Source organism: Sapajus apella, unplaced genomic scaffold, assembly GCF_009761245.1.
Source record: "Sapajus apella isolate SASKATOON/1434 unplaced genomic scaffold, GSC_monkey_1.0 scaffold19, whole genome shotgun sequence".
Taxonomy (NCBI): domain Eukaryota; kingdom Metazoa; phylum Chordata; class Mammalia; order Primates; family Cebidae; genus Sapajus; species Sapajus apella.
Window position 1 is genome coordinate 1,204,534 of NW_022436959.1, and position 27,125 is coordinate 1,231,658.

Consider the following 27,125-nt stretch of genomic DNA (forward strand, 5'->3'; position numbering starts at 1 on the left):
AGATTCCACTGAATTTTCCTTTCTATCCCTAAATTCTTGCAAAGTGTCTCAAATTGCATTACAACCAGGCTGGTTGAAATTACAGCTTTGGCCTTCATTAAGCTAATTATCACTTCTACCCAAATTGACCATTTTGCTCCAATAACACTGTAAACCAGTCCTTCCTCTGTGATGTCTCTGCCTTGCCTAGGAAAGTATGATGCTGATGTCAGAATTTTCTATCTCCTTAGAGCAGGAGGTTTCCAGCTGTTTCTCTGAGGTGCTCTGGGATGTAGCTCAAGTGTCTAATAGGCAGTGTAAGAGGAATGAGGGTGGAAACTGGGGAACCAGAGGGAAGGCTGGGCACAGGCCCCCTCCTCAATTTAATGCACACAAATGTTTCCTTATTGGTTTTATACTTTAGGCACTATGTAAGTAAAATATATTAGAAAAGGGATTCTACTGCTAAAGGGAATGTGGGGGGCAGGGGAAGAGTTTGGAAGCACTGTCTTTAAAAACTAGACTACTTAATATAAACTGTATATATTTTCATCTCTCTGCTCATGTTACATTTATATAGTGCTTTACATTTGGAAAAACACTGGTTACATTATTTGAGTTTATAAAACTTGATAAGATAGGCATATCTATACCACTGTGGCACGGTTCCTCACAATTTAAGCTTCATATCACAGACCGTCCCAGCAGGTGGCCAAAGGGCTGCATCTCAGGAGTGTGGCGGGGATTATCACCGGCTTCGGTAGAAGCTGGACCTAGATGGTCCCTAATCTCCCTGCTTATGCAAAGATGCTGTGACTGAAAATGACAAGAGAGAAAAGTAACACCAAAAGAATGGACTAAACTTAGCCTCCTGCCTGTTGGAGGTAGGGAGGATGGATATCCCATGTTTATTGAACACGTGTTCTGGGATAGTCATCCAGGGGCCTCCTTCCACTGAATCCTTACAGCAACCCTGGGAGGGAGGTATTGCTGAATCCATTTTAAAGGTGACAGAACTGAACCTCATAAAAGTAAAGGGAAAAGCTTAGATTTGCTCCCTGAGCTCACCAGCTCCCAAACCACTGTGTGTTCTTTCCACTCATAAGGACGACCCCAAATAAACACCACATCAGTTGGCCATCCAGAACCTTATTTAGGCAGTGGCTGTTTGGAGAAGGAAGTTCTTTTTAAGTACTTCTGTCTTACACGGGGCATCACGTTGATGCCTGCATCTTTTTCAATGCTCACCTCCTGCTTGGGGGTCAAGCCACATCATCTCTGGCTTCTGGGTGCATTTGTCCTCCTCAATGATCAGGTCACTCACTGTGACTCAGCTGTTAGCATCGCTCCTGCTTTGATATCTTAGATTGCTGACATAAACCCTTGCTATTCTTACTTTGCCTCAGAAAGGAAGATTGAAAGACAGTAGACCAGCCTCCTGGTTTACCAAGTTGTTGATTCTTCCTGGCTTTCTCCATTCATTCATGAATTCTTTCTGGCTGGAAGAGATGTGTATGGCTGGAAAGCTCTTTGTGGTAGATCCATCTCTGAGGCCTGGGTGGGGGCTGAATATGATCGCAGCTTTGAGGATCTTTGCTTTCTGTTTTCTGACTGGAATCTTTATAGTATGAAATCACTCTTTCCCTCTCCTATCTTAGATAAAAGAATAAACATATAGAATAATGTGGCTGAGAAAGTTTGTTTCAAACATGCCTATATTATGAGTAGTGTTCTGAGCAAGACAGAAAAGTTACCAAAATAAATGCAGGTAAGCTTAGCCTTTTACTAATAGAGCCAATTGTTTAAGAAACCACTTTGTTAGCACCAGGCACAGTGGCACCTGTAATCCCAGCTACTCGGGGCTGCGCAGAAAGATTGGCTCACTTGAAGCCACAAGTTCAAGACCAGCCTGGGCAACATAGCAAGACCCCCCGCCCCCATCTCTTAATTTTTTTTTTTAATTAGCAGGATGTGGTGGTGCACACCTGGATTGCTTGAGCCCAGGAGTTCAAGGCTATAGTCAGCTATGATTGTACCACTGCACTCCAGTCTGGGCAACAGAGGGAGACTCCATCTCTTCAAACAAACAAACAAACAAACAAAAAACTGCTTTGCTAAATGAAAGCTGTATGGATTTCACAATATGAATTTCTGAATTTCTGGAATCTTGCATTTTATACCAGAAGGCAGTTTAATTCCAAGTGCCTGATCATTCTAAACCAATGGAGAGTTAAGAATGTACATTTATTTCATATAGTACTGTACATTTTGCAGAGTGCTGCCATATGCATGATCTGTTTTACCTTAATTACTCTATAGGGGAAATTTTATCATCTCTATTTCATATACACAAACTAAGGTGCAAAAAGCCTTAAACTTTCTAATATGGCACCAGTTTTAAAAACAAAGGACATTTTGCAGTCGCCTATGCCTAACACATACAAGTAATGTATTTCTTTAGCCACAAACAATACTAAGTTGATGAAGAAATAATATACTTTGGGACAGCTGATTTATGTGAATTGTCATTCAGCTGACACTCAGGTCAATATCAAGGAGGCTAGATTCACAGAGTTAAGCAGAACTTCATATTATCCACATGAAGCTTGGGCTCTTACTGTGAACTGTTTTCCTTACCCTTTCCTTTCAAGACAGCTTCCCATAACTAGCTACCACTGGCCAGTTTCAGTCAAAGCCCCAGAAACTTTCCGGAGGTAGAAAAACGTGCATGTTCACAGAGTATGGCAAAATTTCAGTTTGTTTGTAGAACTTCTAATTAATCATCCTTGCTTTAAATGGGACATGGAGTTTTAAAACTCCAAACAAATCTCTACACTGCCAAGTCCTATACCGAGAGACCATCAAGGATCCTATCCCACTGCTGTATGATTGGAAGATTCTAGCTAGGACCACATGCTTTGTTATCAGCACAAGTCAGAAGATTAGCAAACAATTGCAGTACCCAGAAACTATAGCATAGGGACCCATTTAACTCTTGTATACATCACTCAAAACCTTTTCCTCATGACCTTCTGCTTTGCCTGTTTCACAAACTCCTCTGCAAACTTTCCTCCAAAGTGCGGCTAGCAGAACACATGTTCAGGCTCTGTTATTATTTATTGACTTATATGTGGCCTTTCTTGTCCCAATTCAATACATAAGGCAAAGGTTCTACCATAAGGACAGTAACAATGATGAACACACACTTGATCTTCCACTGTATCCTTGGCTTCAGTGGGTCAAACTCTGTATGCAGAATTCAACTCACTTTTGCTATAACAGAAAAAAAGTTCTATAATTTTCACCTCCAAATTTTGACTCTTTCTACAAGTAATTTTCCATGAAACAAACTTATGAAATAGATTTTATTCCTCTATCTAAGCTTGTTGACATTCCTCTCCTCTAATACAATAGCCTTTCAGATCAGCAGGGTCCCAAAACAGATACAGAACTATATTAAAGTTATCTGTCATTAATATGTATTGGGTACTTGCTATGTACTAGGTTTCCCTCAAGGAATCCAGTCTAATGAATGTGGCAAATGTGAGTTTATAAATTACACGTAGTATAATTAACATAGCAACAGACCCAGAATGTCATGTTGTACATGCTCCACGGTTCTTTATCTGAAGGGGCGAGTCATTCCCTTCTCAGGGCACTACCACTCCCGAGAAGTATGCTAAGTGCTTTGGAGATGGATCCTCAGGTAAATCTTGATTTTGAGATACTTTCACAGCTGCACAAAGATACACAAAATAAGCTTTATAGGGGAGGTAGAAGCGATATGTGCCATACATATACAGAAAAACAAAGAGAAAACTAATGTTTATTGAGCACATACTGTGCACCAAAAATTATTTTCAACACTTTCGCTTACATTATCTAACTTTATATTCCTAACTGTGCTTCAGGCAGGTATTATCTTCAGTTTACAGAGAAGAAAATTAAGGTTCAGAGGTAATAAATAACCTGCTGAAGAAGTCTTTGTTCCTAATACTATGCGATTTTCACCCTCTATCGCTAAAATGCCTTATAAAAGATACCAAAATAATAAAGTGAGAAAGAATATGACCCACTTAGTTTCAGTTTTTTCTCAATTTCATTGATCTCTTTCCTCCTGCCCCCTACAGGTAAGTAGATACCTGGAACATACTAAGTGATTGGCCCTTAGCAGCTTTAACTATTATGGGTATTCTGGTAATTTCAAAAATAAATCCATTTGGATGTGGCCCAGCAACTCCCTCCTGTCTTTCTCCGGTGATTTATACAGTCTCTGTTAGTGCTCGTGTTGGAGATAATTAACTGTCCTGCCTTCCTAGACTGACTTTCCATAGGTATGCCATCCTAAGCATGGGCATTCTTTAAGGAGAGTTGGGCGTGGCAGCACCTTTTCTTGTAATCAGAGCCTCTCATATCCTTTTTAACACAACCACTGACAAACTCTATAGTGTCTTTTCTTAGGTGGGAATTATTACAGCTCTAGTACATCTATTCAGCATCTCAGAAGTTGCTGGATGTACTCACTAAATGACCCAGATTTCATCTTTCTCACAATTTAACATTTTAAATAAATGCCAGCAAGCTTCACCACATTGGAAAATTACTATATGTCTGAAACAACTTGGATATCAATATTTGTCATGCAGCCTTCCTTACTGTAACATCTAAAGCAATACTCATTTAGGTGACGTACATTCTCTGCATGGTGTTTACCCAATAGTCATCACTCATGTTTGCTCATGAGGTGTTGGGGCAACGAGCTGAGCTGCTGTATTCTCAGCTGGGCCTGGAGCCTGCTTAGTTTGGCACTGATTAATGATGTGTGGGGAGCAGGCAGTTTGCAGAGCCACCTTAGAAACCCAGTTAGCTAAAGACAAATAGCTGAGAGTTGGCTGATGGAAGCGAGGGAGGTGGGCTCTTGAGAAAGAAGAGTCGTTTTGAGACATATCAGCATGGCTTTTGGTGATCCTAACTAGTGGAAGGGACAGATTTCGCAATAGATGCTTTGGGTCTGGCTTCTTGGTAGGCACCCCTTTCACAGGATCAGGTCTAAGGCATGTTATTCATGTGTTCATATAACAGCGTTGTTTCTCTGTGCTTTGCGTTTCGCCATTTATAAACCCTCTTATAGACAATATAGACAAAATGTACTTATACCAGTAAAGTATCATGAGATGTTCGTTTGGAAGATCTTATGCCAAAAAAGCAAGCATTTACAGCCTTGCTTTTTATTTAGCAAGTGGATTTTACACTGCAAAAGGTTTTAATATGGCCCCATATAGTATTTATTTAGCGTTATGTCCTTCCTATGTCTCGTTTTTCTTTCTCATTTCATTCACCTATTGTGTTATGTAGGTTTGGCATCCACTTCTTTTCTCAAATTGTATCCTTTGTACTGTCTATTCTTTAGGTGGGGAAATGAGGAAAGGACACACTGATCTTGAAGCAGTAGAGATAATGTCTGAGCCCTGCTTGGGGCACCATCCTTTCAGTGGCATGGCAAAAGCAAGCATAAAATATTTTTTATTGGCCTTTACAGAATAGACGTCTTTCTCAACCCAGCACCATGTTGGTGGTTGCTCCTGGCAGAGAACACCTTTCTCTCTCATACTGTAAGTTCCTTTGGCAACTCCTGACCAGAGACAGTAGCAACATAGATTTCCTAAAGATAAATAACCCCTTGTTTAAAAGGCATTTTCTCACAAACTTACTCGAAATACTCAAGCCAGAAGTTCTAAGGATGTCCAAACCCATTTTGGGGGAAAATCGAGGTAAAAGAATGTGCTGAAGGTTACACAGGAACAGTAGGAAAAGAAAGGCACAAAGCTAGGGAGGCGCCTGGTATCCTCCTTATCTATTAATCTTTGACTGTATCACTTTGTTCCTCTGCTCCAAGAGCTTGCATTTCTAGCCCTCATTTATGTCTGGTCCCATCAAACCTCTTTGACCAACATTCTCTCTTTTAATCCTTGCCCCATACTGTAAGGTCTGCACTGTATACTCCATTTATTGGGAATCTGAGACTTAGGAACTTGCCCAAGGACTCACAGATGGCAAGTGAGCAAGCCAAGAATTTGGAATCGGTTCTGCCTGATTCCAGTGCCCGCTGCTTTCCTTCCACCTTTCACTAAAGCCAAACTGAACTTCAGCAGTGGCCTTTCCATTGACCTGCAAAGTTCTAACCACTCCCCTTACTCTACTTTTTAGACTGAGATTATACCCATCCTGCAGGACCCATCAGAGCCTGCTTTGTTCACTTAGTGTTTCCCAACCACCCTGAAATGGAAGTGGTCTTTCCTTCTTTGAATCACATGGCACTAGAGCCTGTTCATTTGGCGCTAGTGCCTGCAAAGCAGACAGCCTGGAGCAGGTAGAAGTAGGGAGCTTTAGGTTAAAATCTCTGCTCTGCCACTATCTGGGGTGTGATTTTGAATAAGCCACTTAATTCTGTCTTGTCAGATGCATCAACCTGACCTCTAACGTCCAGCTTAGCCAAAAAAACCCAGGATTCTAAAGTTACTATATTATTACTAATAATATTGTGAGTGTGAGTTGAGTCCTGTACCAATCTGTGCCTCCCTCGCCCCTACTTTCCTGCTATCTATGCCCACCTCACCCCTCGTTTCCTGCTGTCTATTCAGTGACTTATGCAGAAGGGACAATGAAGTATTGATGAGAGACATTTTTTGGTCTTCAGTTGTAACTCACTCCCATTTATTTGTTTGTTTATTCATTCGCTCACTTATTCATTTATTTATTGCTGGCATATAACTTTTCTGTTACTTCCCAAGATTCTTTCTGAGATCTTCTGGAGACCTCACTAGTACTTTGGGACAATATAGTCATTGGTTTGGAATTAAATCCTTGGAGAAAAGTACTTTCCATTTTCTTAATATAACTAAAGCAGATAAGGAAAAGTCACTCTTACAATGTGAGTTCTCAGAAAACAAAACTTAGGCAAATAACCCATAAACACTTTGTAACATTTTCAGCATTACAGGTTTTCCAGCATTTAATCAGTCCTTGTTACCTGTATGTTCAAGCCCGGCTGGTAGTTGCCAACCCGCACATACGAAGAAAGAACCAATTCATTTAAATAATCGAGTTCATACCGTGTTCAATGGCGCATGTCCTCTTTTGCTCCTAAAATCTTTGATCACTATTTAGCTTCCCCAGGTCCTCAGGCATTCATTGTAGGAGATGGCAGTTCTGCCTACCCCATCAGCAGACATCAGTTTGCAAAGCAGAAATCATCTTTGTCCCTTCTACCCCCAGCAAATTCCCTGGCTCCCAGTTTTCACCTGTCAGGTGTTCATGCTAATTCCAAGATTCCTTTATCACAATTATAACAGAAGTAAAATTCTCATGGTGGATGGATTTCATTTATAATAAACACCTTTCTTGTTTACTTACTACTTGAGTGCTTACTTCCCACTAGGAGCTATGCATTACTCACTCATCTTTTCACCAACTTAGTGCAGTAGCAGTCATTAATCATAGGTTAAAGTTAAAAACATTTTTCATTCAACTCTCACATTCTGAAGTCAACTTTGGCACCATGTTTCCATTGTAATAGTTTAAAGCATATGCTTTCTAATTACAGAACTTGGATTTAAGTCTCTCTTCTGCCATTTACCAGTATAAATGCCCTGAGACTTGGTTTTTGCAACTGAAAGAAAGGGATAGTGCCATTTGGTAGGATTCTTGTGACGATATAATGAGTTTAAAGATTCCAAGCTTACAGCACTGTGCCCATGCTTAGTAAACACCCAGGAAATGCTAATAGTCAGCATTCTGTTGCCTCTGGCAGATAGGAGGTGCTTTATATGCACCCAACTCACTTGATACTCAGCCTAATTAGGTGGAAGAGAGGATGAGTATGGAATTCGTTTTCAGTTTTTAAACATCTCATTCTTGAATTTTCTAATTCAAGAATTAGAATGTATGGTGAGGTCCAACATAAGATATATGCCCTTCTGAAATAAGAAGTTGAAAACTGCCATTACACTATGTAATTTAAAATTTATTTTTGAATCTTGTTTTGATTGTCACTTTACATGATGCATGCCATTTTTTCCCTTCTTTCACACTGTCATTTAAAAAAATGACAAAACTTCACATGGCATTGGCTCTGCTACATAACAAAACTCTAATACGAATTATATCCTTTTGGAAATCATTTTGTTTGTTTTTAATGAACAAGTAGCAAGAACATTTTTTATTTATAAATAAACATTACTTCTAAAAAATTCCTCAGTAATTTCATACAAATTATAATTCTAAGAAAGTTCCTTAGACATTGATTATAGTCAGAAATCTACAAAATCACTGAAATTTGAAAAGAAGTGGTTGTGCTCAACATCATTAGGTCTAGAATTTGTTCACTATTTCAGTTATTCAACAAACATTCAACAAACTCCTTTTAAGCTGAGTGCTTGGCACTGTCCTAGGACCCATAACTATGTCCTTACCACAACCAGCCCATTATTTTCGGAGGTGTTAGTATTGACTTCAGTGGCCACGATGGGAAGTAACATAGAAATACTGTTTAGCTATTGGATCAAATAACTTTCACAAGGACATAAAACTGAACACAAGTTCAGGCCCTGAAAAAAACTTGGATTAGTCCTCAAGGAAGTCTAGTTAGTACGTATTAGGACTTGTAAGAAAACCTGATTCAAAGTTATTGACCAGTCCTATGTGTTAGGTAAGATTAACTAGTGCCCACCAACGTAAGAGATGGAGGATGGTGCCATTGTGAATGCCAAACTCAGTGGATTAGTGGTGGCTCCTTGCAGACAGAGCCCTGGTTCAGCCAAAAAAGAAGTCCCGTGATAGATTATTGATGTCTGCCACTGGCATGGGAGAGAGCAGTGGTGGGATATGTGCCACATAATTGTCATCTATGCTGTGTCCTCCAAAGGACTCATCAGTAAGGAAAAGGACTGCATTCAGGTGAAAGCATGGCAGACCCAGCAGATTTCTGGAAATCCATAGGAATAGCTGGTTTCACAGCTGTGAGAGGTAAAACAGAGGGGCAGAAGGGAATAGAGATAGAGAAACCCAAGTACCTTTTCAGATCTCACTTTGGCTCATTGACTTCACAAAACTGAGGAACTGTCCAGGTTTTGCAGAGTCAGAGTCAGGGCACTCTGGGCTGCTTTAGTTGTCTGAGTTTTGTAGCTGTAGTGGATGACAGGCTCCCCTTTAAAGATAATGAATGGATCACAATTACTTTACTTTGGAAAGCACTCTTCTGCCCTGGGACACTGTAGTAATCAGCCATAGAAGAGAAAAGGCCTGGGGATTTATGAGGGTATCCCAGTTTTCAACCATCTGGGAAAAAAATACAGTAGGACATTGGTACAGCAGTGTGTCAACCAGAGTTAATCTGTCATTTCTCCTCTCTCAGCCCTCTTTCCCTCTGCTTAAAACTATCACAAAGATATGTCTCTGGCCTTCATGAAGACTTGCCAGAATTTTTTTTTTTTTCACATAACTCTAGAAATACAATCAAGTTGACCTTCAGTTTTCCGGGCTGAAGGGGAGATTTTCCAGATATGAGGGATTTTAAAATTCAGTAGTCATAAAAAGACAAATGAAGCATGGGCTCTTCCTTTAAAGGGCTCAAGGTCCTACTGGGGAGATGAGTAATGAATAAATAATTTCACTGCACTCTGAGAAGTGTGGTTGTTAAAGCAATAGGGTAAGAATGGACATATATTTCTAAGAGCAAAAAACAGTGGTATACATAATAATCACTTTGTTTTCCTGACCCTAAATTGTATTGATAGAAGTATTTACTAAGGTCTACTCTTATAATTTGTTTGTATGCCAACTTTCTCCTAAGTGCCTTTTTTTTTTTTTTTGAGGTCTTGCACTGTCACCCAGGCTGGAGTGCAGTGGTACCATCATAGTTCATGGCAGCCTCCAACTCATGGACTCAGGCAGTCCTCCCACCCTAGCCTCCTGAGTAGTGAGGACTACGGGCCTTTGTCACTGCACCCAGCCTCACCTAAGTGCTTTTGAGTTTCCCAGGGGTGGGCACTGGGCTGGTTCTTCTCTCTGCTGCCAGCACCTCCTCACCCAGCGATTAGCACATATTAATCTTGGTAAATGTTAGCTGAGCGAATATAGTCCTGAGTATACTTCTAATGCTTCTAACACAATACCAAGCATCAACAACTTATTAGATAAAATGTAGACAGTCAAAACATATTTATTATTACAATATTTCATTGATAACTTAGCTGAATTTATTTGAAAACTAAAATGCACGCCCTGGTGTTTTCAATTTCTCACACTTGATCTTAGCCAAAAGGCCAAGAAGCGATAGTGTATTTTCAATTTCTCAACAAGAATGGACCACTTAAAATGTGGCACTGTTATTTTGATCTGTGCTAAAAGGGCGAAAGCATAATATTTTCTTGTATATATCACAGAGCCTTGACGAGTAGGGTCTTAAGTTCAACTTTGTGGCCACCTCCACTGCCCAGTCTGTCTGCTGAGGGAAGTGCATGAGCAGTTTCATTTTGGTCGATTGTGCTCTCCACCCAGGTGACTTGTTGGAGTGGCCTATGATTTCCTCTGAGTTCAGCAGCCTTGCCTGATGGCAGAGCTGTTTTATGGGAACCAGATCTTGCTTTTCCTACCTCATTTCCCCTGTGGTCTTGCATGAGCAGTCGGCTTAAGAAAAGTTTATCAAATCTCCTTTCCAGAGGGGCAGGTTGTCCCATTTCATTTGTCACTATTTAACGGCTTATGCAAAACGTGCTGGCAGATCTAAATATGTGCGGCTTTGGATTTTACCCTTGATATGAGACAATGGACTTCTCATTTATTTTTTTGTAGTTACTAATCTTGGAGGAGTTCAAGTCTAAGTTACCTGCATTCAATGGTATTCCTCTTCTCCATCTTCCTTTTAGCTCATTCATTCATTCATTCATTCCACAGATGTTTATAAAACTGTTATGAAATACCAGAAACAGAGATGAATTGGGTAAAATCCAATATTCATAGACATTAAGGAGAGATCACCACAGTGACCATTGACTCCTTCTTTTCAGGCCTTACCAATGAGTTGAGTGAAGAAGGGACAGTGATTGAGGTTCAGACTTACTGGTAAACACCCCGAATGTTGAAAGGGATGCCTTTGGACATCATTTATTCATTAACAAAGACAATTAGGATTTGCTAACCATTTGTAGCATCTTGTGTTTTGGTGTCATGATTGTGTAACTTGGAAAAGAAAAATCCATCCAGTCTCAGTTACTTCTTCAATGGAGTTCCTCCCCTGATTTTGGGGAGCTCCCAGTGAAGTGAATCCACCACCCCTTCCCCCATCAAGGTCAGGCAGAACTTAGCTGCAAGAAAGCAGCACCCTAGGAGTTACTCCATGTAGTTTAGGAGACCTTCCATATGGGAGGGTCATTCCTTGTAACTTCAGAAGGATTTGTAAAAGGCTTTATTTTGCCCCATATTTGGCAACATATGGATAAATTTGAGCAGGCATTTGAAAAACCAACAGTAGGATGATTATTAAAAATTTATAGCCATTTTCTCCTAATCCTGTTGGTGAAAGAGTTTTCCAACCTTCTTTAGAGGAAATAACTCTATTTATTTCCACTTTTCCTCCACCCTGTCTCTTCAAGGTCACAGGTTTTGAACTGACTTGCTTGACATGTTGTTTATTTAAAGCTGCAGATTAAATGGCACCACTAATGTGATTTGCTTGGACTTTGCCTGAGGCAGGCTCCATCAGACACTGGTGAAAATAGCTTCCTGTTGTCCAACCAGGTCCTTCGATTAGCTAACTAGCAAATTTAACCCACTTGCTGTATTTCAGTTTGACTCTCTATTTCATTGGGGAAAAGGAGCTTTGTCACACGACTGTTTGCTTCTTGATCTCTCTCATCTCAAAAGCAGGCTGCAAAGAGAAAGGGTGACCCAAACCTTACCTCTTCTGTCTCCTCTTTGGGATCAGCTCCCTGCAGATGATAAAGAAAGTGAGAAGGATGTTGCATGCATAAACATTGCTCTTCAACTGAGCACTAATTGAGTTTAAGATGAATTGCTGGTTAATGGGTTTACTTCTTTTTACCAGCTATAAAGATGCCTTGAGCCTTAAATTAAAGTGATTTCTCATGAGGTGTAGGGCCTTTATTCGTGGCCTGTGTCTGAGTCTTGGGAATGGGACATTGCCCAGTGAGCACCTGTGCTGAACTACAGGGTAAGGCATTGCATAACCAGTTATTTAGGGGCTAACACCAAGGCCCTCAACACTCCCATTTTGGATTATGATCAGATTCTCAGGATGTGTGAAGTGGCCTGAGCACCGCTATCCCCCTGCCATCCATTTCTGTTTCATTAGAAGCTACAAACCTAAGCAAGGCAGTGGCAGTGCTGGGAGCAGCTCCCTTCCCAACTGCTTCAGTGCCATCTGTTTGGCTCTCGAGGCACATTTGAAAAGTCACCTTTTCTACTTTCATCACAGCTTGTCCTCAGGTTCCCTGGGCACTGCCTGGACACTGCTAGCCACAAGCCTGCCTACTTAGGGTGGGCACACACTGCTGCCCAGTTCTGATGGAGCATCTGGGAACACTGATCATCACTGCTGCCCAAGGAGGTATGGGCTGCTTTGGAAGATGTTGGCTGCCCTGGCTAAAGGAGGTCCCTACACAGTGCCTGATCCAGGTAGCCTGATGCCCTCCATGTGCCTCTCACTGAGGCAGCCCAGGGAGAGAGGTCTGGCCTCAAGTAGCAGGTGGTGTCTGAGGGACCTTCCCAGGCAGGCTGAGAGCAGATACAGGCCCCTGATCACCAATCTGACTGTCCCGAGTGAGAGTACCAATCCTATCCAAGCTGTCGGGAGGACTTGAAGACCAAGCTTTAGGAGAACTGTGGGCAGTAACGAGCTAAGGACTGGGCTCCTTAGGTGGCATCTGTAAGTCACGTTGGGCAGCATGGAGGGAAGGGTGCAGGCCCTTCCTCCCTTTTCCCTGGAACTGCAGTCTTTCCTCCTTCCTACCTTCGTGTGCCGCCTAATTCAGACCAGTGTTTCTCAACCCTAGCTGCACATGCACCTCCCCTAGAGAGCTTTGCAAAACATGACCTGTGTCCAGAACCCATTCCAGAGTCAGAATCTGAAGAAATGAGGCCAGGCAGAGACATCTTGTGGATTTTGTTATACTGTGAATGTTGAGAACTACTGATTTTAGAGAATATTTCTTTCTGGTAGTCATTTGGTGAGCCCATTATTTATAAATTAAACAGACACTTTCTCAATCATTACTCTGTGACTGAACTGTGCAGGCTGTGGAGATAAAATAGTAATAAAAGACGGTGGCTCATCCCTGTCATCCCAGCACTTCGGGTTAGGGTTAGGGTTAGGCGGGTTGATCATGAGGTTAGGCATGTGAGACTAGCCTGGCCAACATAGTGAAACTCCATCTCTACTAAAAAATAAAAATAAAAAAATTAGCCAGGCATGGGGGTGGGTACCCGTAGTCCCAGCTACTCGGGAGGCTGAGGCAGGAGAATCACTTGAACTAGGGAGTGGTCAGTGAGAATAATGTGAAAAAGACGGAACAGATATTCAAGAGGCGAAATCAACATCCCTCCACGCCTGAAAGCTCTGATCCTTGGAACAAAATTCCTGACTTTCATGAACGTACGTGTTCCCAAGCTCAGGAAGTTCCATTATTTTGATGATCGCTACATCATTTGCCGTCACTTACCAAAGACACCCTCAGAGTTACCTACAGTCACAAATCCAGATATATGGCACCCAGAGAACAAGCCTTGGGTTGTCAGTGGTTTGCATTCAAGAATAACTCAGGAGGAGTAAAATCAGTGGAGAAAGTTTCAGTCTGCAGTGTACCATTATTTTTCACAGTTCGTGTCACTTAACTTCACTTTTGATGTGGTGCACCGTAAGCTCGCATTGGTTGCATTGTGAAATGCCATCCTACAAAGGAAGACTTACAAGGACCTCACTGCCCACTTCAAGCACAACACTGGCTTTGGCTCTAAATTAGGTCTTATCACCCCTTCAGACACATGCTCCCAGGAGCTTAGAAAGCTCAGAGGGCCGTTAGGAACACAATGAAGAAACAGAGGCAGGAGAAGTTAATGACTTGCTGAGTTCCCTTACTACTGGATGCCAAGATTAGACCACACATCGTTTGTGAAATGCAGAGGAGCTTTTTTGCATTTATTAATGAACAAAGTGTTTCGAATTCATCTGATATAATTGAGGACACATGATGAAATTGAGAGGAGCCAGAGGTTGCACACCGGCTGAGCTGTGATTTCAAAGCAGTTTCTCTTCATTTATGTTAAGGCTGACCCCACAGGTTCCGGACCAGCAGGCCCTTCACCAGGGGACTGCAGTGGTAGAACCACAGTGAGAGGTGGGGCAGAAAAGAGCAAAGACAGGCAAGAGCATCTTCCAAGCACTGAAACCATTCAGGCAAGAGTTGAGAATACTGTTTGATGAAAACACCTCTCTTTAATCTGTCGGAACCAATTCTGTTTAATTTGTCCTGAATATAATCTTGATCCACCCTGCATGTATTATAAAACACCCAGAATTATCTTCTGAGGATGTGTTTAGTTGTTTGCAGGCTGTGAGGAGATGATGATGATGATGATGATGATGATTATTATTATTATTATTATTTTGGCTAAGATGTCCAGGACTGGGATTCAGAAGGAACCTCATAACATATTGGGTGCAATGCTCTACATCTCTTAATCCTAATTAAAGATTATTACCCCTACTTTATAGATAAGAAAACCAAGGTTCAGAGAAGTTGAGTGATTTACCCAGCTTGTAAGTGACAGAGCCAGATTTTGAAATGACTTCTGCCTAACTATATATAAAGCCTGGTGGTGTTTTTCTTCCACACTAGGTATTGGCAAGCTACTGCTGCAGGCCAAATCCAGCCTACCACCTGTTTTTTGTAAATAAAGTTTTATTAGAACACAGCCAGGCCCATTCACTTATATATTGTCTGTTGTTATATAAGTTGCCATGGTAGGGTTGAATAATTGCAGCAGATGCTATATGGCTCACAAAGGCTAAAATATCTACTATCTGCTCTTAACAGAAATTTGCCAACACCTGTCTAAGCCTTACTGTCCTAAAATAAATTCTGAAAACTCAACTGCTCCTCCTTGAGCCCAGACAGCACCTTTATTTTCTCTCTCCTTCATTTTAGTATGCATGACACCACTCAGCACAATGTCCTACATGGATGTCCTGGCCTAGGTACTCTACCACCTGATCTGGCAAAACCGTAAAGTAAAACTATCATGAGTTTCCAGAAGCTGACCCAATTTTAAAGACCTCTGTAGGGAGATAGGACAGGGAAGGATCAATAATTGTCCCTGCCAGGTAAGCCATCAGTTTTTATTCTTACTTTCACACTTTTTCTGGGCAAGACCATTTCTCCACATTATATCCTTAGAGTGTAGCCCCGAAGTGATCCCTGGCCTCTGAGAAATTACTCTGCCCACACATAAGCACTTAGAGTTTTCCTTCCCCCAGACCCCTTTGCAGGTAGAATCTTTCCAATGGTTAGGTTGTTGTGAGCCTTCAGTCCTTTTGTTTTGTGTAAGGAACATTGCTGGGAAGAAAAATCGTCCAGCAATAAAGTCTCCCCCACGAGTCATTTTTAGCTAGACTATGTTGGCATCTGTTTTTCCTAAGACAGCCTTTTCTGTCACTGTGAAGACAAATCAATTTAATGGACACCACCAGTTGGAGGTAAATTGTACTTTTTTTTGGTAAGTACTGACCACCGTTAGTGGCAGTGCCCAGTAGCATACACCATTGTACCTTTTCCAGAAACCCCCCTCTTGGCTGTACATCTATCCCCTTCTAGCTGTGCCTTGGAAGGAAACCCTAAATGACCTCTGGAGCCCCAAGACACCATCCCACAGTCACAGGCTTTATACTTGGCCTCTTGAAAATGTGCTTTATAAGCCTTGTCAGCAGCCTGTTAAGGACTCACTTGTTGTTTCTATCTACAGAAAAACAGTGAGAGCCTCAAAGCCTTTGACATAGTTCATGCCAACCATATTATACTCTGGGATATATTGTGTTATGTACTATGGGCCATCGTACAGGTAAGAAATAGTTCCTGCCCTCCAGGGACTTATAATCAATAACTGGCTTCACTGCTTGCTGGTGATACAACAAGACTCGCTGGAAAATGTAGATGCTATATGGAAGACTCAGAAGGGGTGCTGGATGTTTGCTGAAATTGGTGGTTCTCACACTTGATCATGCATTAGAATCACCTAGAGAGCTGTTAACACAGATTGCTGGGTGCCACTCTTAGCATTTCTGATTCAGTAGCTCTGGGGTGGGCCCAAGAATTTGCATTTCTTCCAAGTTGCCATCTGATTCATGTGTGGCCCAAGAATACCCTATGTAAAATATTTTTATAGGAGAAGCTTCTTGCATATTTAATTTTCTTCTGGGAGAGTAAGGGAACTGACATTTGTTGGGTGTCTCAAATTCTATTCAGTATATTAGGGACTTTGGCTATTATATCTTCTTTAGATTTCACAACCCTGTGAATTTCATATTATCACTAGCACTCTACAATGAGCAAACTAAGGTTTAGGAAGAGGAACTTAGGTTTGCTAGATATCCACTGTGTACTATAAAGGGTGTCGGGCATTATCCAATTTACAACTTTTTTGAATTCTGAATGATTAGCACTCCTAGTCTAGGAGTGGTAAAAATGTGTAAAGGTGGTAAAAATGAGTCTGAGAGAGATTGAGTATTTTGAGGAAGGTCACAGCCCCAGGAAACATGCAGCCTGGATTCAAAATTACATGTTGGGTTCTAAAGGCTAAGAAGCCATACTGCAGCTAGTACCTGTCCGTTTGCCAAAAGCTACTAATGTGGACTCGAAAAGCATATTTTCTTTCATGCTTGAAGCATGTACTTCCTACCTCTTTTCCTTTGCTCATGCTGGTCCTTCTGCCTAGAATTCCCTTCTCCTCTTCTTCACCTGAGTAACTCCCATTCATCCTCCAAGTCTCAGCAAAAATATTGTCTCAGTCATGCAGACTACTGTAACATCCCCTCCTTACACCAACTAGTGCAGGAATAATGACTATTTCGTAAGTGTTCCAACAAACTTTCTATTATCAAATTTCTTCACAGACCCCAAAGTCCTCTGGCAACATATCCTTAGTTACAGAAACAAAAAAAAATCCAAATTTTTCATTTAGCCATCAAAGCCATCCCCTATCTGACCCAGCTTACGTTTCAACCACATCTTGCAGCTCCACCTCATTTCTCCAACTAAACAAGACAGCTGCACACGCTTCCCCCTCATTTCTCTAACTAAACAAGACCTCAGCACATGGCTGTGTTCTCCTTCTCCCTCCAAGCCTTCGTTCAGGCTGCTGCCGTCACCAAGAATGGCCCCTCCCCTGCACCTCAGCCTGTCTGCATGTGGCCTCTCTACCAGCCCCAGCTGAAGTCTTGGTGCTGTGCCCTCAGCCCTTTGGGAGGGCCTCCATACATGTTTGTGGAGTGAACACCTGACCCCTTGCTCCCCTGTGCCATCACGTCTTCCCTTGAGTGAGGCAAGTATGTGTCTCCACTGTCCCAGGCTGAGAGCTCATCTGGCACAAGGCCACCAGTGTCTCTCCGTGCCTTGCACTGAGTGGGTACTCACAAAACATTTGTTAAAGAAATGAATAAATGATGATGGCTGAAGGTTGTGGGTTAAAGGCAGGATGAGAAAAGTGATTAGACCAGGAGCACATGGAGGCTTAGTAGATCTTACAACAAAATACAGGAGTGCATTTACATGACCAACAATGGGAGCAGGGGCATAGGTGAACTTTGCCAGAATGCTTGATTCCATTTAAGAACCCCCTGTGCTCACACCTTTAACCTGGTCTTCCAAGGAGCCAAAATGATTTATCCATTTGAAGTACAAATGTCTTGTAGGACTCTCACTTTTTTGTAATGTGTAACATTATTACAGAGAACAGGGACTAAGAAGACTCCAGAAACACACCACTGACACTTGAATGATGGGGCAACGCCAACCGCAAAGGCAGATTCTAAGAGCATGCTTTCTTTGATGTCTGTGGCAAAGCCGGTACTGTAACTAAAAAGTTTAATTCCATTGATTTTCCGATGCCTCCGCAACGCCGTCTGTGGGTTTTTCAAACAAATGGTAAAAGGTGTGATGTTTTCTAAAGAAGAGAGAATTAAGGATGGTGGTTGTGAATGTCTTGATTTAAATTGCACATGTGGAACAGTAACAGAGACATAAAGCTATTAGTTGTAAACCTTGTAGCTAAATTGCAAAGGTACAGAGGAATGCTTGACTCATACAACTATTTTGTTTTCTTAAAACAATTAATGATACCTTTGACTGAGGTTATTTTCTTTGACATGCAGAGTGACCATAGAACTTCTCAAGGCTGGTGCCAACAAAACTGTGAAGTAGGTGAAGCTGGTCTTTCACTCTACCAACCTCTGTCCTGTGCTTTATACCCACTGCTTACATCCCTTCCTCTGGGGCCAGGTACCTGCTTGTTCCTTCTCCCTATCAACCTAGTCTTAGGAAAAATCCTATACTTTCTTCAAACTGAAGTATAAGTGATTTGGGGATAATTTAAAGGATTGTTCTACTTATGTGTTCTTGCATCTAGCAGGGATCAAAGTCTTAGGCTAGAGGAATAGGGCACTAAGAGTGGATTTTAAGCATAATCTATAAGTAGGAGTTAAAGAGTTCCCCACATTCCATGAGGGATCATCATGATTTCCATGCCAAGGTACACCCATGAGCCTGTAAATGCAGGTGATTTTTCAAAGTCACTTATTGAATTAACTTTGCTATTTCCATCCAGCTTCCCTCTCCTACTCCTCCCACTCCCTGGATGACCTCAGCCCCACAGCTGGTCCTCCTCTTGGAATTCACCATATGTATTTGTTGGGACTCTTTGGTTGTAAGTCACAAGAACCAGCCAAAACATCATCCAAACCATCTTAAAGAAAAAAAAAAAGGCTTGTGTAACCAAACTACCAAATGCAGGGCTTGAATCGCCTTTACAGTTGAACAAGGCTTGACCGTTAACACTCTCACACACACACATTTCTGGTTTCTTCTGTTTGCTTCTACTGGCATTGGTATCTTGCCCTTTCCCGTATATGAAGGGACATCATGTTACAATTCTTAACTTGAGGGAGAGAGAGCATGCTTAAGGTCTGCCTCAAGACACATCAGAAAAGTTTGGGAAAGGATGCTCCTTGGTCAGTTGAGGTCACCTGCCCACTTACCATGCCCATCCCTGTGTCTAGGCAGATGTGGTGTAAATACTGTCATCTCCGTGACAGCCCCTTAAGAAACACATGACATGAGGGAATCACCTTCTCCATCTGTAAAATGAGAGGAGTGGAGATTGCTCTAAAACTCTTAGCTTTGACCTGATTCTATTTAAAAATCATATCTTTATTTTTGGTATTCTTATCACTGTATCTTTGTCTCTCGTCACGTTCAGCCTCCCACTAGAAAGCCAGATATCACTGAAAAACAGTAATGATCTCACCTCTGAGGGTCTCTAAGTGGGTAAAGGAGCACCCTCTATGGGACCCCTTATATGATACAGCAAAGCATTATAGTTCAACCTGGACCAAATTTAATCATCATTTATGCCGCATGATGTAAGATGGTCACGATTTCAGAATTTTTCAAGCATCCCAAATTTGACATTTTGCCTGAGTTAAAAAAAAAAAAAAAAAAAAAAAAGCAGATCTGGTGAAAGGTCAACTGGAAATTTGCCTGTATGATAATTATGCTGGGGGCGTGAAACAATACTTATGCAGTTGGCTCCAATTCAGATGCAGTCCGGGTTCAAAGCGACTGATATCAGTGGTGTTCCAGGCTATTCGTCTGTGTCCGTCCCCATGAAATGTCTTCAATGAAAAGCCTGTCTACCTGCCAACAAAGTCCATCAGTCTGTCATGTCTGTCATTTCTGTAATTCTAGTGTAATAACCCTTGGCCATGTTCACCTTTCTTATGAAACCATTAGTTCACAGAAAGCAAGAAATATATGCATATTTGTTCAATATCAAGTCTATGCCAAATCCATCCTCCTGGGTTACTTGGGATCCTAGGATTCAACTACATATGTGTGATTTTGGCCAAGTCATCAATCCTTTCTCAGTCTTTTCTTTTAAATAGTGGTGGTAGCACCTCCTCCACTGTATTGTAGGGAGAATTAAATAAGGTGGTAAACAGCAAACTGCCTAGTACAGAATTCAGCATATAGCAGGGGTACATCTGTGGTTTGTCTTATTTTTAAGTTCCCAAATGACACCAAGAATGGTGGCATGGGTGGCAGCATAGTACAGTGTTTACAATCTTGATATCCAGTCCCAACTCAGCCACTTAACAACCAATTGTATGATTTTGAAGTTTCTTAAAGTTTCAAAGCCTCAATTTCTTCATATGTAAAGTAGAGGTGATGGTAATAGTAACCTCATAGGTTTGAGTGGATACGGAAAGAAAACATAGATAAAGCACCTACCATAGCATCTGACACATAGATACCTATAAATGGTAACACTTGTTGCTATCATCTGTGATGGAGGGTGAAAAAAGAACCAGCAAGATCCCAAGTCTCTGGGATGCTTCTGTGTATTTTCTGGTCTTGTCCTGCTTTATGCATCCTGATGAAGATGAACCCACATTAATGGAGGCAGTGGTTAATTGCCTTCTCGTGGGCTAGCCCTGTCCTGAGGCATAAAATTACCATATTCTTCCTTTTTCTTGAGGATTCCAGTGGGATATGTCTGTTCTAATTTAATAAACCTCTTTTTTTAGTGCCTGGCTCAAAGAGGCAACACCACATGTACATTTCCAAATGCATAATTAGTATGAACACTCAGGCCCTAACTACATGGGGAAGGCAGTCTGGGAGAGAGGGGTATGAGTATCTGTTCATATTCATTTGAACCAGCGCCAACCAAACTTCCACAGTTAATTGTATCTCAGCGATTTTCTCCTGGAAAAAAATAATTACTATGCAGGGCTCTAGCTGTTGCTTGGCCTTCATTCATTCCTGACTCTTGAGTTGGCATTGTTTACAGTGTTGAGTCAGCAGCATTCACATAACATGTCAAGCGAGTGGAGTGCACCTCCCACCCAGAGCTTTCCCACCCCACCAGTTCCCCGTTAGTCAATCCATTTCCTTCCTTGTGTTCCAGCAATACAAGAGAAAATGGAAGATGGGCACAATGGAAGTTTACCCTTTGGAAAAGCACGCTCGAGGTTCATGCTGAATGTGCATGCAGAGGGGAACAGGGAAACAGGGAACCCTTGACTCGGAGACTTTCCTGAATGGGAAAGGTCAGCCCCCAGGAAAATGATGGTCTTCCTTTCTTCGCAGGTAATGCAGGTGGTGAAGGAGCAGGTTATGAGAGCACTTACAACCAAGCCTAGCTCCCTGGACCAGTTCAAGAGCAAACTGCAGAACCTGAGCTACACCGAGATCCTGAAAATCCGCCAGTCTGAGAGGATGAACCAGGAAGACTTCCAGTCCCGCCCGATTTTGTAAGTTACCCAGTATTGACCTCTATCTCCCAAAAGACTCTAACCTACTATTTCTAGAATGATCACCTATCACAAAGCTGCGCTGTGTTGTGAGCTCCTTAGGAAAGGTCAGCAGAAGACATTCCAAGGGATCTCCATTTAGTTAGGGGAGTCCCAGCAGTTCCTTGAGGAAGAAGGGCTGGGCTGAGTGGAGAGGGCCAGGGGCTGCAAGAATGAATCTAAACCAGGAGTTGGCCCAGTTAGTGACAAGTCCTCCAGGAATTTGTAGCTACAAAGTTTGGATCTTTTCCAACACTTGGCACATTTTTTTTTTCCTTTTGGCCCATAAAACTGCATTTCATGTGGGTCCCCTTTGAATAGCAAGACCTTCTGAGCCAGCCAGAGTGAGGTCCATCCATAATTAAAGCAATATGAAAGCGGAAGTGGCATGAGTCCAAATGACTGGGAGTGAGAGCTTGAGATGAAGAGAGTGATCTACCTCCTTTTGCCCTGTTGGCACGAGTTGGCATCGGAGCATGCTATATGGCCTTCATGACTATGAACCTACAGGCCTACCATGGGGAGGCAGCAGGCCCCCCTTTACAGGGCTTTGCAAGAAATTCCACTTGCAACCATTGCAAAATTTCACGTATTCCCATCTTTAAAATGTTCTGAACTCACACATGAGGGGTATTTTTCTTGCTTCATCTTTTCTTAGAACTGCCCTGTTTCTTTTCCCTTGTCCATTTCTAAGAGCTAGGTCAATTTCATTACCCTAAAGAGAAGAAAAATAGGGAAAGGCATAGGTTTTAGATGTTTATTCTCATGTTGTCCTCAGAAGACTGCATACAGCTTCTTCTGAGCTTTTGCATGAAGCCAACTTGCAACATAGTTGTAATTCTGAAGCCTATACTTAATAAGCTCCCCCACCACACACACAAGTACTCTCTCTGTTTCCGATTCTTTCTCTTTTTGTTTGTTGTTCTTCAGTATTTGACACTTATAATGCTTGGCAATTTGTAAAGCACCCTTCATTATATTTTATTTCTTCACATCCCTATGAGATGGGCAGGTCTCATTCCCATGCAAAGGCTAGGATAGGCAGGGCTTATTCCTATGCAAAGGCTAGTCTGGAGGGGTGAGGACCTTGCTAACAAGTGGAGGAGCCTAGACTAGCCTCAAGTCTAGTAACCCCTCAGCTAATAGTTGTTTGCCCTGCCTGAGCTCCTTTGGCATGTGAGAGACTGAAATGAGGTTAAAAAACTGCACAGGGCTGGGTGCAGTGGCTCATGCCAGTAATCCCAGAACTTTGGAAGGCTGAGGTGGGCAATCACCTGAGGTCAGGAGTTCAAGACCAACCTGACTAACATGGAGAAACCCTGTCTCTACTAAAAACACAAAATTAGCTGGGTGTGGTGGCACATGCCTATAATCCCAGCTACTCAGGAGACTGAAGCAGGAGAATCGCTTGAACCTGGGAGGCAGAATTTGCAGTGCGCCAAGATAGTGCCATTGTACTCCATCCTGGGCAACAGGAGTGAAACTTCATCTCCAAAAAAAAACAATTAAAAAAAAGTGCACAAGTCTAAAAGGGCAATAGCCAAGCTGTAACATCTACTGTGCATTTGTTTTCCAATCTCAAGAAGCACTGTTAGAAACTGTAGAGTAGACCCCAGCAGACTAGTTGGCATGAAGTTAGTCAGCAAAGGAGGGCAAATGCTTCCAAGGTGCTTTGGCTTCATCATTGCAAAACCTAAGTCATGCCTGCATGAGCACCAGCAAGCCTTGACAAGAGGCACTGCTGGGGTTTTGCAGTGGTCCTCATCCAGAAGATGGTAACAGCCAGAAACACCAAGCAGGATGCACTCTGGATAAGTCACTGGCTCCTCAGAGATGCAGTTTCTCACCTGCAAAGAGGGATGATGGCTTCTTGCCACATCCCAGGGCCTACAGTACACTGAATTTAATAACATGTTTCAGCAGATGTAAACATAGGACACTTTATTATGCTTTTGATAATGTCCTACAACCTAAAGGGATGCTTGAGGAATCACTTCCGCTAAAGCCAAGTGACTCTGAATTAATATTTGACCTTGACTTTGTTCCAAGTAAGAATGTTAACCTCACAGCAAGTATGAACATTTTACTCCTGCTTTGGCTTTATATCTTTACTTCCCAAGGCTTTGCCTGTGATGTTCTGAAGTTTCTTTCCCCTTTATTATAAGAAGTTCTTATCTGTGCATTTTCTAAGCAAGGAGAAACAATGCAAATATAAAGGAAATCTCCTGCATGGATGTAAGACATTTTGCATCATCCCTGGGCCATGGACCAAGAAGTACCATGGCCCATGGGAGTTCTTGATGTCTGTAGCCGCAGCAAAGTCACAAAGAGTGGTTAGGAGCCATAGCCTTTAAGCAGAAGGGCCAGGGACCAGTTTGATAATTACTCCAGCTTCTGAAACCAGCAGAGGGTAGCTGCAATATGTTTTGCCTATTACAGTGATGTGCTAGATAGGAATTCATTGTGGGGTTACCTGAAGTCTAACTTCTGCCAAAATGGCTCACACGATAAACCCAAGTCACCTAAGAGAAAGGAGTACATATGTACTCCTGAAAACTGTATGCCTGTTTTCATTCATTTGACCATGTATGCTTGTTTTCATTCATTTGTTCATTTCACAAACATATACTGAAAAACTTCTACATGCGAGGTTCTGCCCAAGGTGCTGGGGGAAAGCAAAGACCCAGAGACAGTGTCCCTCTGTTACAGGTTGGGATTAGGGTGGGGTATTTACCATAGACTGGGCTCAGTGCTTGGTTACGGGAAGAAAGAGCACAGAGGAGATGAATCTAACCCAAGCTGGAGGGTTAGGATATTTGAAGATGAAAAATCACCATTAAGGCCATCTAGTTCAAGCTTTCTATTTTTCAGACAGGGACAGCAACTTGGCTGGGACCTGAACACCAGTGGGGAATCCCACTAGCCATGAGGCCACCCTCCTGCCTCTGTATATGCCACACACAGCATGGTGGCAAACCTCAGCTCCATGCAGACCCCTTAAGCCACACACCCTGTTGTTATAAAATGATTATGTTTCCTGAGAAGAAAAATGTAAACTCCATGTGAATAAATATTTTGGGGGAATATATATTCAGTGGGTTGAAGCAGCTCTATTTAATTTCTTATCCCTTGACTAATTATTTCAAAGAGGAGGTATTTGTTATGTCCTATTTAGTGTAACTTACCAGGGAAGGTAAGTCCATCCACACAGTTAATCAGAGTTAATGGATATAAACTGCTCGAATAGTCAAAAAATCGGTCATCTAATACTATGTTGTAGAAGGGGAGACACAAGTACATACATCAGTGAAGCAGAGAAGCAAAATGTGTAAAACTTGGACCCAATTGGCTATCAGACTAGCCTGGGGTCATTTACAAATGTGACTCCGTAAGCAAGTTATGTAATTCATTCTAAGCCTGCTTTTTCTCTTCTCTGAAAATGAAGATATCAAACATGTCTACATCATTGGATTGTCACAAGGATTTGACGAAGTGATGCATGAAAAGCACTTAGCGTATGCCTGGGACATAATATCCACTTGAAGAAATGTTCTCTCTCATTAGCCCATAACCAGAATTTAACAAGTTGTGATACTGTTGATATGTAAATGATAAAACTGACACTGTGCATGTATTTGTATTAATATATATCTCTCCCTTATCTTAGAAAGTACAATAGAAATCAGTGAGAAAGAAAAGTAAAAACAAACAGAGCCAGGGATAAAGAAAAGCAAAATCAAACAGAGCCAGGGATAAAGCAGGACACCTACTCTGCAAATCTGCATCTTCGCTAAAGATCAGACACATGCTTCACTCAAAGCTTTCTCATAACCAATGCAAGAACAGTCTGGTCAGTTATACAATGTTCAGTGTTCCGACAGCTGGCAAATATCTAATGAGTGCCTGCCACATGCCAGCCACTATTCTATGCATTGGTAATTCAGCAGTGAAGAGAACAGACATATTTCTCTCCCCCACAGTGATTATATTTTAGTAGGGAGAAGACAGGCAATACACATGGTGAACAAGATGATAGCTTGTTAAGAGGGGATGCATGCAGTGAAGTCGCAAATCAGGATAAGGGAAATAGAGTGCAGTTCTAAATAGGTTGGTTAGAGTTGCTCTCTTTAATTAGGATGGTGCCATTTGATAGACTTGTAAGGGACTAAGGGAGCAGACCATGTGGGTATTTGGGAGAAGGGTATTCCAGGCAGAGAGAACCACCAGTGCAAAGACCCTGAGGTTGGAGCAGGTCTGGGTGTTTAGTGAATATACAGGAGGCCAATATGGCTGAAGCAGAATAACCAAGTCGGAGAGGGCAATAGGAGGTTAGACCAGAAAGGTGCAGGGAGCCTCATTTCACACGGCCTTGTTGGGGAGTCATTGGAGGGTTTTGAGGAAAGGACTAATGTGATGTAACTTAGGTCTTTAAATAATCCCTCTGGATGCTGTATTAGAAATAGGCTCTAAGAAAGCAAGTTTTTGGAAGCAGGGAAATCAATGGGAAAGCTATTTCAATAACTCAAGCAGGAGGTGATGAGAAATGATTATAGTGCACTGAAAATGACATCCATTTTGAAGAAAGGACAATGGTATTTCCTGATTGACTAGAAAATACCTAGGGGTGTAAGAGAAAGGGAGAAGTCAAGGATGAACTCAAGGTTTTGGGCCTTAACAACTAAAGGATAGGGCAAGTAGAGCAGGGGATCGGGAGTTTGGCTTTAGATATGTGAAGCTACGAGACATCCAACTAGACGGAGACAGATGAGCCTGGAGTCTGGCAGAGAGATGGACAGTAGGTAGTTGCTCAGTAGAGCAGACCCCAAATCAAAGAAGAAATCTCACCAGTGTAATGGTGCTGCCTGCCTTCTGTGTATGACAGTGGCCTCACTGGTCCTGATCTTGAAATTATTTTCCAGTGCCAGACTTTGAACTGCTCTTCACACACTCTTTAAATCCTCTTTCCTTTAATATTCTTCCTTTTATTTATTGGCAAGGCCTTTGGATAGAATGAGAAAGATATTTATCAAAGCAAAGCTACTAAACCTAGGACCCTGGCCTGACTGACCCCAAGCTGAGAATTTCAAAACCCAGTTATAGCCCATGGGGTTATTACCTGGCTTACCTCAGAGGACAATTGCTTCATCTCGTTTCCCTCATTGCCTAATCACAGTTTGGAGTCCTTCGGGCTTATAACAAAAAAAGGAGGTAATTCTTATAGCAGCAAACTCTCTTACTCTGATAGTACATCCTCAGAATATAGTTCCATGATGAAATGTGTTGTGACAGGCACCTCTGGGTCTTATACGAGAAAGTCATAAAGCATCAATTAAGATTACTTGGAATTCCTTCAGTTGTTTCCTTCCCTTGGTCTTTATCACTGCATCCTCCTCTCCATCTCTCCATTTTAATAACTCAACCCTGGCCTAGAAAAACTATTTATATATATATATATGTGTGTGTGTGTGTGTGTGTGTGTGTGTGTGTGTGTGTGTGTGTGTGTGTGTGT

The 27,125-nt window shown here is 41.9% G+C and overlaps 1 protein-coding gene across 12 annotated transcripts in view; it reads left to right on the forward strand.

The window, feature by feature from the left end:
• The window catches only part of ELMO1 (engulfment and cell motility 1), a 569,594-nt gene that overhangs the window by 507,565 nt on the left and 34,904 nt on the right, over window positions 1-27,125 (forward strand). For all 12 annotated transcript variants that reach the window (XR_004271412.1, XR_004271414.1, XM_032286647.1 and 9 more), the window contains one exon: window positions 21,414-21,577. Coding sequence is in view for 10 of the 12 variants with exons in the window: in XM_032286647.1 (XP_032142538.1) it covers window positions 21,414-21,577 (164 nt within the window). In the remaining 2 variants the exon portion in view is untranslated. The remainder of the gene's footprint in view (window positions 1-21,413; window positions 21,578-27,125) is intronic.